The 12,815-nt window shown below is 32.3% G+C and overlaps 1 protein-coding gene across 2 annotated transcripts in view; it reads left to right on the top strand.

The window, feature by feature from the left end:
- Nucleotides 1-12,558, top strand: part of LOC110027975 (3-oxoacyl-[acyl-carrier-protein] synthase, mitochondrial) — a 22,265-nt gene extending 9,707 nt beyond the window's left edge. For both annotated transcript variants that reach the window (XM_020729645.1, XM_020729646.1), the window contains exons 6-13: nucleotides 3,112-3,192; nucleotides 3,301-3,334; nucleotides 11,040-11,106; nucleotides 11,204-11,280; nucleotides 11,344-11,404; nucleotides 11,496-11,578; nucleotides 11,683-11,754; nucleotides 12,196-12,558. In XM_020729645.1, the coding sequence (XP_020585304.1) occupies nucleotides 3,112-3,192; nucleotides 3,301-3,334; nucleotides 11,040-11,106; nucleotides 11,204-11,280; nucleotides 11,344-11,404; nucleotides 11,496-11,578; nucleotides 11,683-11,754; nucleotides 12,196-12,360 (640 nt within the window). In that variant the 3' untranslated portion in view covers nucleotides 12,361-12,558. The remainder of the gene's footprint in view (nucleotides 1-3,111; nucleotides 3,193-3,300; nucleotides 3,335-11,039; nucleotides 11,107-11,203; nucleotides 11,281-11,343; nucleotides 11,405-11,495; nucleotides 11,579-11,682; nucleotides 11,755-12,195) is intronic.
- Nucleotides 12,559-12,815: the final 257 nt, after the last annotated feature.

The following is a 12,815-nucleotide window of genomic DNA, read 5'->3' as shown; positions in this document are numbered from 1 at the left end:
TATATATATATATATATATATATATATATATAGATACATATCTATACATAACTGTATACATCTATATCTATATACATCTACATTTATATGTATGTATATACATGTCTATATATATATGTGTGTGTGTGTTTATATATATATATATATATATATAGAGAGAGAGAGAGAGAGAGAGAGCATTTGGAAGAACATAACATCATGGAACAAGGACAACACATAGACCTCCAAAGAAAAAAAAATAGAAAAGTAGAAATATTTGTTGGTATTGCTAGAAAAGACTTGCACTTGTTACGTTTTCGGTTATATTATTAAGTATTACCTCCTTTTCGAATGTTTTTAAATTCTTAGGGACATACAATTTCACTTGTTCAACTTCTGATTATGGAAATATGACCAATTATTAATATAAATTTATTTCATATATTTTTTGTCTCAGCAACAAAGAAATATAGATTTTTTATGGATCCATAATGGTTGTTGCTGGTCAAAGTGATATTCTTAAAAATGATTCTCTCACACTTCAAAATGGTTTAGATTTACTTATATTATTTACCAACTTATCATATATCCAAAAACATATTATAGATTTAAGATACACTTTTGTGTTCTAGCCTTCACATTGTGCATTTCAAGAAATGATTGATCTTGTAAAAGAAAGAGATGAGATCTATCACCTCGAGGAATCCAATGATCAAGAAAACTATAAAATATTTGGCATATTATTTTTTCTCTAAAACTTTTAAATCCAATAAAGAAGGGATATGATTTCAACTATGATATCTAGGTCATTCATTCTTTATCATTCTCAAAATTATGTTTCCTTAATTTTCTAAAAAAATTAATATTAAACAATATTATTTGATGTTTGTGAGTAGTGAAAAGACAAATATATTAAAATTTCAATAAATAACACAAGAACCCAAATTCCATTTTGCTATTCATGATGATCAATGGGGCTCTCTATACCTAGTATCTCTGGTGCTAAGTGATTTGTGTCATTTATCTATGATTATATCTATTTAAATTTACCTCGTTATAAGTTGTCCGCATCTTCTATAAATATTTTTTCTTGCTTCGCTCATCTTTTAATCACTTAATTAGAAATTAAATGTTAATTTAAAACAATAGTAAGTCTAAACAAAGTTAGTGAATATTCATGCTCATAAATTACAAATATAAGGAAAAAGTAAAACAATATACATGTTAGTTAGTTTTTAATAAATCAATATAAATATTTGATGTTATTCAAAGAATCTTACTATATTAATAATATATTAATATTATTATATATCCGAGCAACTGTCACAATAGCACCGTATAAAAATTGTACCACTTAAAGTACTTCAATATCAATATCTTTTCCATTTACGTCCTCGAGTACATTATTGTTTCCCCACTAGTACCTTCAAGGGGCGACTCTATCATAGTCAGTCATTTACATACAAACAGTCAATATAAATATTTCATTCATTTGCTCATCAAATTTAATTTAATATACTGCTATAAAAATGCAGTTTATAAATCAAAATAAAGCTTGTAAATTAAAATAAAGCTTGTACAAGTATCATTATTTACTAATGCAAAATATTGGAGAGAAAACAATATTACCATAGATTAAAAATAAGAGTACTCACCTCGATGACCATTAATTTGTTATTTTATTTGTCTTGTCGTCGACTCTTCTAAAATTTGAATGCCTAAAACTAATGTGATATAAAATTTAATTTGTTAATTTATTATTTTAATAAACTATTACCTTTTCATTATTTAAGTATTAAATTTATTTATGTAATTCTTATATATATATATATATATATATATATATGCATCTTAGTATTAAGTTTTATTATTAAATCAATTACAAAAATATTTTAAGGCTTACCTTCCTCGGTGGAGCCCTAATTTACGCGGCAGACTCACTACTCGCTTAGCCTCCTTCCTGCGCTCGAGATCTCTTGCTTCGGCCCCCCTCTAACACGTGTTTAGCTCTTCTATAGAGTCGCAAAGTCTCCAACTCTTACAATTGCAGCTCAACATTGCCGCTGCCTTGACGACACCGCCACCTTCTTCTTCCTTTGCATGCAAGCCATGTCTCCTCTATACACACATAAGATCCCCTCTCTTGCCTTCACCACAGGCAAGCTGCTCGACTCAACAGATAAGTCGTTCTATTATTTATTGGGCGCAGTTCACCTTCCTAGCTTCCCGATAATCCTCGCTTCATCTTCCCCCTTTTTGGCTGCCTGACTTACTGGTGTGCATTACTTGGTCAAAATAGGAAAACCAAACTGAATCGATCAAGTTTGGATGGTTCGGTTTTGTTTTAAAATTCAATTTTGATATTTGGTTTCTAAAACTTAAATCTTTGGTTTTAAGTTTGTTTTAATTTTCATTTAATCGAACAAACTGAAGAACCGATATTTTATTCAAAAAATTTTATTATATTTTAATTTTAAGCCAAATAACAAAGAAAATCTAATTTTTTTTACTATATTTAATGTTTGTATGAAATAAATAGAGGCTTCATGAAATCAAATGAATATTATGTGGATAAGCTATGTAATTTATAATGATTGTTCTTAGCCAAATTATAATAAATAATTAAATTTTTCATAACTTAAGCATTCAAATCGAATCAAATTTTGGTTTAATCGGTTCGATTTTATCAAAATCTAAATTGTTTCGATGTTTTGAATTATAGATTTCGGTTGTAATCGATTTGATTAATTTTAAACCAATCGAATGTTGACCCCTAGCCCGACTCCTCACTTTCTCTCCCCTCTTTAGTTCCCGACTCCTCGCCTCAACTCCCCCCACCCCCCACAAAAATGATATACAATCAATATTTACCACATAAGTGCTCCGAGGAGGAAAGTAAACGTTTTTCTATTGGTGTATTGATACTTATAAAACTTTCGATTCATACCTTAATTATTTTTAAGAATAAGAATTCAGTCATAAGTAGGGTTTGCCTTAGACAACCATAACTTACATCTTGCATGGAACATGACCATGAAGTATTCCTTCTTTTTATTATATAATTTATTATTTTGTATAGGTCAGCATATAAAAGGATGGCATATTCTTATCTTAGATGTTTTTTTTTTTCAGATCAAGAGCGTTGGCTACAAAATACAATTCTGTTCCTGAAGTTGCTTCACGACCATTTGATTGTGGTAGAGATGGATTTGTGTATGGAATTTTCTAATACTGTCCTTTTATTATTATTATTATTATTATTATTATTATTATTATTATTAATCTGATCTTATTTTCTACCTGACATCTTTCTTAATGCAGCATTGGTGAGGGCTGTGGTATCTTGATACTGGAGGTTAGTATGAAAGAATGAATTTATAATTTCTGGAATAATGCTTATTTTTAATGTTATTGATTGTGTATTTATTCTATTGCATGGATGAAGTAGACAAGCCTTGAAGTTAATCTAATATTTCACAGTTTATGCTTCTTAGTAACCTTAGACGATATGCACCAAGTTAAAATTTTCTTGTATTGCTGTACTAATTCTTTTGTACTCGTGCATAATTCCCAAAGCAATAAATTCAGAGAATGAATTGATTTGTTGCTAATTTTGCTGATGTTGTGGCAGCTCATTAATTTGTGCATGGATTACGCTTCTATGAATCTGTGTTATTATGTTACTCTTCATTATTAGACTTCAATTAATTTGATTTTGTTGCAGAACCCTCTTAGATTTATTATGACTGAGTGCTTAATGAGTTGTTAATATTATTTGCATATATTTTTCACAACTTCTCACCATTTTAATATTGTTCTACACCTTTTCCTTACAAAATTTTCACATTAGTTATATATAGTCATCCTATTAATGCATCATCATCATCATCTACAACCTAATTGAAGATGATATGGCACAAAAATTAATTTAGTCATTTTGGGATATATATATTTTTGTGCTAAAATGACCAAATTAAGATATCTATCCCAAAATGACCAAATGACCAAATTAATTTTTGTGCCATATCATCTTCAATTAGGTGCTATTCCTATCATCTTGCTGATATAATATTTCCTCATTGTAGTTCATAATTTAACAATGCGGCAATCCTAATTTTCTTATTTATGTCACACTCATGCTGGCTGTTCTAACTTTCTATTTTTCCACAAACACTTGAATCTATATAATATAACTGGTTTAATATTATTTTAATAAAATTTGCTCTTAGGTTTTCAATACTTTCTTATCATATAATACTCTTCACCATTTTATCATCCAACTTTAACTATGAATGCCATATCCTTATCCATATTTAGGTCCTTCTGTGTAAGAAATCTAGTCTTCTTGTGACACGTTATCAGTTTATCTTCTAGCTATGTTAATTGATTTACTAAAAAAAATTTTAAGGGCTTTCTTTTTTTATGCCTATGATTAGGGAAATAAGTGCATATATAATTTTTATAATGAATATTTTGCTGTTTGCATAGAGATGTGACTTGACACGTAGAGACAATGCGAAACAAATCTATCCGGGAAATGGTTGGTGTAGCTCCAATGTCATACACGATTAGAGAGAGTTATCTTAGATTGTGTGGTCACGTTAAACGTCGACCATCTAATAATTCGGTTAGGAGAGTACATCTTTTAGATTTGACTTATGTTGAGAAAGACCAAGGTAGACTTAAAAAGATTTGGTCATATTTTAAAGAATTAAATGAAAGTTTGACACACAATGGAGAAAAAAGATTCATGTAGCAGAGCCCACTTAGTGGGATAGAGGCTTGTTGTTGTAGTTGCGTAAAGATGTGCCTTGTGGCATGTAGGTAGCTTTTTTGGTAAATAAGCATCATGAGATTTGATGAAAAATCTTAAAAATTGCAGTAAAATAGCAAAATAATGACTAAGAGGGTCTGATAGAAATGTGAATTTCAAGTCTTTAAGAATAGAACCTGTAAAAGGAACATAAAAAGTAAACATGATTTTTGAACGTTTGAAAGAGAGTAGTGCATGCAGTTAGGGAGAGTTCAAAAGATTAAAAGGAATTGTTAGTTAAATGTAATTTGTTCAAAAGTTTTGCAAAATTTTTATTCAGAAAAACTGTGCATTCAATGAAAATGTTAGTCAAAAGAGGTTGTCTAAGTCCCCTAAATGGCGTGGGATTCATAAGCGGATCTCATATTTTTGGCATAAAGCTAATGGAGATGCTGATCAAGGTGTCATGGTTATAGGTAATGAATTTTATTTTCTTTAATTAAAATTTAATATGAATTTACTTTCGTAAAAGCTAATTTTTTTAATTCCTTGATGAGAGAGGGACACAGGAAAGGAAAATTTGAGGCTAAGACCAGATGGATCAATTATTTTAGATGTATATGATTTAACTAATTTTCTAGGTGATCCTTGTGCGCTTGCACTAACACATGAAAAAGAGTTCCCTTCTCAAACTTTTTATTTTCCAGAAGGTTGTTAGCAGAACCGAAGCAGTGAACGTAAGCATTATCTGACCCTGATTTTCTCAATTGGTCAATCCGTTAAGGATTATGTCTTGAAATAATTTGCCTTAGATTTTAATATTTGATTAATAAAATAAAATAGTTTTTTATTTCAATTTTTATGTTCATTTAGATGTTACTAATAAATGCCATTAAAATTTGATTATTAATGTGATCTTGAATATTGTAGCGTATGGAAGAGGATAACTCTTAAGGATAATAAGATGAAAATGTTTATAATTAATGAAGTAAAGTTGTGATCTTTAATTTAATAATTAACAGTGGTTCAGTTTCATTTTAAATGACACAATTTTATTTGGATTGTCATTGTGTGAGTTGTTAGGATGAAAGTACTTCTAAAATATGATTATATAGGACGAGATTTATGATTATATAAACTGAAATAAGATTAATTTGAATGTGTTATTTTATGTTAATATAGAATATTCAAAATTTATTATCAGTATGATTAGATGGGGAATAATCTTTCTCCTAGGTAATTAATAAACTCATATTTATAAACTTATGCTTATTGATTTATACAAGATGATTTCAAGAGTTATTTTTCGCCTTGCATTCTAGGAATATAATTAATTAATTAGTCGGGAATGTTAATTTATACTATGGAATTTATTCCTTGTGAAGTTAAAATAAATAGTGCTTTTTAGTACTAATTTGGTCTTGAATATTAAGACTGCTTAATTTATAATTTAATCATAAATTTAGTATTTATTAGAAAATTAATGGTAAGTAATAGTAAAATGTTACTAGAAAGGTCAATGGAATTAACTTAGCTTTAATTATGAACTATTCATGAAGGATCAATCTATATATAAGTTTTAAGTAATATACATATAAACATACAACACCCACTGATATATATATATATTATAAACCAAAATGGGTACAGACGGTTAGACGGTGTGAATTAAAGTTTTGATGTCCGTTTTCATAATAAACTATTAATAAAATGAAAGAACCACTAATCAAATTAATTTAAAACAGTATATTTAAATTTACTTTGTAACTGATTATCCACGTCTTCTATAATATTTTCTATTCTATCGCTCATCTTTTAATTTCTTAGTTTACCTGAAAAGTTAATTTAAAATAACAATGAACTAAGCAAGCCAGTGAATACTCATACTCCTAAATTACAGTAATACAAAAAAAAATGGTAAAATGCTTGTTAGTTAAACTTTTTTACTAAATCAATATAATAATTTGAGATGTTATTTAATAAATCTTACGATATCAATATCATACTAATATCATTCTATATATATACAATCATCACAATAGTACCATTTAAAAATTTTATCAATTAAGATGCTTCAATATCAAAATCCTTTTTCATTTCTTGCAGGAGTACCTTAGTGTTTATCACCATTATTATAAAGGGGTAACACTATCATAGCCAAACATGCATATACAAGCATAATATAAAAATATTACTTTCTAATAATGAATATTCAATATCATTTGCTTAGTAGTTAATATTCTTATACATGATTCAATGATGAATTAAGCAAAGCTGAGCACAGTGGTCATTCTTACAATATGAAAATATTTATTAGAAGTATAAATCGTGAGTATGCAGTACTATAACAACAACGATAAATGTATTTGGTCGAGAAGATACAAGTTGTTACTCAAATGATTATTTTACTAAATCAATATAATCATTTGAAATGTTATTTTGATGAATCTTATTATATCAAATATCGTACTAATATCATTCTATATATGTACAACTGTCACAAGAACATCGTCTAAAAATTGTGCCAATTAAGGTACTTTAATATTCATATCTTCTCTATTTACATGCACTGCTATCTTAGTGTTCTCACACTAGTACCATAAATAGGTGACTTCATCATATCCAAAAATGCACATACAATCACACTATAAAAATATTACTTTATAATAATGAATATTTCATTATAAGTCACATATCAGTCAATATTCTTATGCCTGATTCAATGATGAATTAAACAAGTTGAGCATACAGGTAATTCTTATAATAAGAAAAAAAATCATTATAACCATAAATCATGTGTATGGAGTACTATAATAGTAACAACAAATGCATTTGGTATAGAAGAAACAAAATATTAATATAGCAGAAGAATACGAATACTCAAATCGATGTCGTTTAATTTGTTTTTTGGTTTCTTTTGATGTCAACTCTTCTAAATTGAATACCTAATAAAAAAATGATATTTATATTACCAAACTTTAAATAACTTCCTATTTTTATTAATTCTTAACTTAGTTATTCATGTATAAAATTTTTATATTTTACTTTATGTAAGCCTGATTAATTTTCTATTCAATATATTTATATATTTATATTTAGTTTTATTATTAAATCAATTAAACAAACATTACCTATTTGGTTGAGCTCTTGTCCATGCGAACCCTTCTACCTTCATAGCAGTAGGGCACTTTTTTCTCCTTCAATTAGCTCCCTACTGCACAGGCGTGAACGCAACCTACTTCCTTCTTCATATGGTAGCAAGGACACAAACCTTCGATGTACGGGAGAGCTTTGTTCCACTACATGCGGAAACCGCTTCACACGTCTCCCTACCTCTGCCTCTAGTCGCAGCTCAACGCAGCACAACAAACACTCGGTGTCGTCGTCTCCCTCTTCTTCCTCCCTCTCGACATGGATGTTGTCGTCCATCGAAGCTGCCTTCAACTGCAAGGAAACTCTAGCTCACTGTCGTCTCTTGCACTCAATGATCAAAACTCTTGGTATGTTCTTGCCTCCCCCATACAACATTTTATTGAGTGAACTTGCCTTTTCAGCTTCCAACTCCTTCGCTTCCTTTCCTCCCTCTTCTGTTGCCCGACCCATTGTTTCCTCTTCTTAGATTTTTCGTTTATTCTCATTCCGGGTAACTGAAATTGGATCGTTACAATCTCCCCTACTTATAAAAATTTCGTCCTCGAAATTTAAAAACTGACTGCAACTCCCATCTCATTAAGTACGTCAACATCAGCTATCCATAAATTTCATGATGAAAACTAGTGGTCATTCATTAAGATAAAAATAATCACTATGAGAGTAAAGATTTGATACATGGTGACTCAACTATATTTTGGATAACAATACTGAAGCAAGAAAATATGGTAGGAAAATACCCTATATATATATGTTTATATATATATATATATATATTATATATATATAAGAAAATGTTAAACTCATCAGACCTCATCACCATCAGCAACAACTTGTTCTTCAGACTCACTATGAGTAAGGAAATATACTTCAGATTGAACATGTTGCCCTGGCTGACCTTCGGTAGGAGCTGAAGCTATAGACTCTTTCTTTTTTCTACCACCAACAATCTTCTACGAAAGAACTACCTGATTTCTGATCTTCAGCTCTCTTCTGGCTAAGAGATGGACAATATCTTGTTATATGATCATGTTGACGACACCGATAACAAGTGTTAAAGCCCATCAAACATTCACTTTTGTGTTGTTTTCCACGTTTGGCACGAGTGATTACTGTTCCATGAGTCGTACCTTTGCTAATTCCACTTGAATTATCCTTAGACTGCTTCCCATTGGATTGATCTACATGTTCTTCTTCATCAGTACTCTTTCTCTTGTGCACCTCCTTACGCTTCTAAGTAAGCTGATAATTGATCTCCAGTCTTCTAGTTCGTTCCACTAATATCGAGTATTCATCGATCCCTAAAGGTATAAACGACTTCCTAATTGAATCCTTTAATCCTAAAAGAAATCTATATCACTTTTTTTCTGCGGTGGCGATCAACTATGACACATACCTTGACAGTGCAGTGAATCATGTTTCATACTGTATGACTTTCTTCTCTTCTTGCTTCAACGTGATGAATTTGTCCTATATCTGTCTTTGAGCGGATATGGGCATAAACCACTCTCTGAATAACTCCAATTCCTCCCGACTAACCATCATATTAGGGTATGTCCTCTAGCTTGTCTTGATGCTGCCCGCGCCACCACCTTTTGCTTTTTTCATCCAGCACAAATGTAGCTCAAGGAATTATTCTTTCATCCGGACACGCCATACTATCTAATAACTTCTTTATCCTCATTAACCCGTTCTCTGTTTCAATTGGGTCTTCAATTTCCTTGACAAAGGTGAGTGCATACCTTGAAATATCATTTTGTTGTCACGACCCGCCCTGGGATTTGGAATTAACTAAGACTGGAATGGATGATCGGACAAGTGAATTAAATTTTTTATATTAACTCACAGTTTAATAGATGAAATAGCTGATTCTTCCTACGTTGGAAGTTAGTAGATGCCATGGTGAGGGTTCATGAGCTTCAGATGCTACACACTTAGGTAGGGAAAGGAAAGAGATCGCCAGATAGAATCACAAGTACACGAGAAGCTAATAAAGCAAGTAAGGTGACCTTTCAGGAGGGAGATTTAGTGTGTGGATCAAATTGAAGAAATAGATTCTCCAAGGAATCATTTTGGAAATTCAAGCCCAGGGGAGACAGACCTTTCATGATCCTCAAGAAGCTAAATGACAATGCTAATAGGATTGGTTTGTCGAGGGATTACAATATTTCTGCTACCTTCAACTTGATAGACTTGACTTTATAATACGAGGACTCAGAAGCTTCGACGAATGAGGTTGACCCAATCTTGGGAGACTGATGCAAGCGTAATAGGGGGAGCTTTGGTGTAACAGGGAGCCGCGGAAAATATCCTGTGCTTCTTTATTGACCAAACCGGTCTAGACCTGGGAGGATTGATCAACCCTTCCACCATGTTTTGGTAACTCCTTTCCATAAGGGGAAACCCAATTATAGTTATGTGAGGCTTATATTTGTGTTTTCACTGTTAAAGGTTTTCAGTTTTTCTCGTGTTTTCTATCGAGACAGCTGTCGGCGTCTCCAATTCTCCTTCATAAGGCTATATTCGAAAGGTGAGAAGGTGATTTAAGTGTAACTCGTCTTGAGGTGGTATTTATCTTCATTTTCTGTTTTTCCCGTCTTCATTCCAGCCACCTAACCGGCTGTCATAACCCTCCTGGACTATCCTGCCACCAACCTTCCATGCCTGCTGCTCTCCTGCCGCCAGACCCACCTCGTCTTTGATGCTGCTCCCCTGTCTCCAGTTCAACCCCTGCCTGTAATCTCCTTTCATTGTCGCTGTCCAATCACCAGCCAGCTCGCATGCCTTGCTGCTGCCTCTCCCATCTCAACCTCCTATCCCTACCAACCATAGCCAGCTCATCGCCGCCTTTCCACCCCCTTCAATTCAAGCCCTTGTTTGGTGTTTTTGTTATGTGTCTTTTGAATTTCCCCTTCCTCCCTCCTCTTTGTTTTTCTATAATAAAAGTTGTGTTTTCCTTATTTTTTAGTTAACTCTGGTATCAGTCTTGGCCCATGTTACTAATTCGGTCTTTTATGACTATTCTTTTGTTCCTTTTAGCCTTTTCAATCATATTTGATTGCTAATGGCAACATTTAAATCCATCATCCGTAAGCTCAAATATTCAAATTTACTATTTGCTTTCAGTAATTAAACTAATTTCATATTCTTTATTCAGGAACTCAATCATGCAATACATAGAGGAGCTAAAATCTATGCAGAAATTCGAGGATATGGAATGTCAGGTCTCCTTTTTCTGCAGTTTAAACGTTTATTTTTTTTATCTTATTTACAATCAAATTGTATTATAAGGTATTATAAGGTATAATCATTTTTCTTTAGGTGACGCTCATCACATTACTCAACCTCATAGTGACGGAAGGGGAGCTATTCTTTCTATGGAACGTGCACTAGAACAGGTATACTATGCTGTCAAATGTCAAATTAGCCAATTAACTTGTACGCTATTTTTCTTTATGTAGTCTGGACTTCTTCCCACTGATATGGACTACATAAATGCTCATGCTACATCTACTCCTCTTGGTATTGTTCCCTTGACCTTAAAAAGTTGAGTTGTTGGATTCAATCTTACATGATAAAGCATTGAAATTGAATGAATCCTGAATTGCCACAGGTGATGCTGTAGAGGCTAAATCAATGGAATATGTCTTCTCCAACCATGCAACATCTGGTGCTTTAGCATTCTCCTCCACAAAGGTAAAATGCATTTTTATGTTCTACGCACAAATAGATAGCCTTGAGTTGCGATTCAGCTCTTTTGCAACTGCGCGTTGTTAATGTAGTTCTAACATGTTTTGTAGGGTGCTACAGGCCACCTTCTTGGAGCTGCTGGTTCGGTTGAAGCAATATTTTCGGTTCTTGCCATCCATCATGTATACTTTCTCTTTGATTATTTTAAAGAGTTTGAGCTTCCCTATATTATTCCATCATTGTCGGGGTTTCTTAGGGTGTGTTTGGAGCAGTGGTGTGGTGCCGCACAATACTATTTTATATTTGATAAAACTGCATTTTAATTGTTTATTCAAAAAGCTGCAGTTGAAAGCTGTGTTTTGCAACTGGACCTGGCCAAGTGCGGTGGCTGCTCGAAAGCCGTAGTCTAATTTTTTTTTAAACAAAAATATTGTAGCGTCACAGCTTTTTGAATAGTAGTTTCTTCTAGAATAGTTTCACAGCTGTTTGAAGAAACAACTGCAGTTGAACAGGCCCTTAATCTTCTACTAAACTTGTGTGATAAACACCCCTTGGATTATCCTCATTCCTTACTAAAGGGATTTACTAGCATTCATTATCTAATTTTCTGGTGCTGCTTGCAGGGGATTGCACCTTTGACATTAAACCTTGAAAAGCCTGATCCAGCCTTTCATGGTTCATTCAGCCCTCTAACCGCCTCAAAAGAGATGCCCATCAGAACTTCGCTCTCAAACTCTTTCGGCTTTGGTGGGACCAATGCGTCCTTACTTTTCACAAGTCTGCCTTAACCTGATCCTGCATGCGTAAACTTCAGATGCTCTAGGAACGCATGGTTTTTTTATTTGACATAAAAGAAGCTGTTTGCCATTTCAGAGAGGGGCTTTGTTGGAGGCAATTTTGTTCTTTTGCTCAAATGTTCAAAGTTCTCAGGTAATGGCAGAGAATACGGTTGGCTTTTGGTGTGCGTGGTTCGTTTGCAGAAAAAGGAGCTGGGACTGTAATCCTGAAAGCAGCAGGTATTTTATATGCAAATGTGCAGATGCATTTTGATTTATATAGACATTTTAATGTGTAATATGTAAAAAAACCAAAGAATGGATTTATTATTATTATTATTATTATTATCCTATAATCGTTAGCGCCAAGTCAGGAGATAATGTGTATTTATCTATCAATTTTTGAAATTAAAGGTGTTTGGCGCAGCTGTTGATTATTATTCTGATAATATGATAATCTGCAGATT

This window comes from Phalaenopsis equestris, unplaced genomic scaffold (assembly GCF_001263595.1).
Source record: "Phalaenopsis equestris unplaced genomic scaffold, ASM126359v1 Scaffold000471, whole genome shotgun sequence".
Taxonomy (NCBI): Eukaryota; Viridiplantae; Streptophyta; class Magnoliopsida; order Asparagales; family Orchidaceae; genus Phalaenopsis; species Phalaenopsis equestris.
Note: the sequence above shows the minus strand (reverse complement) of the source record. Positions and strands in the feature narration are given on the sequence as shown.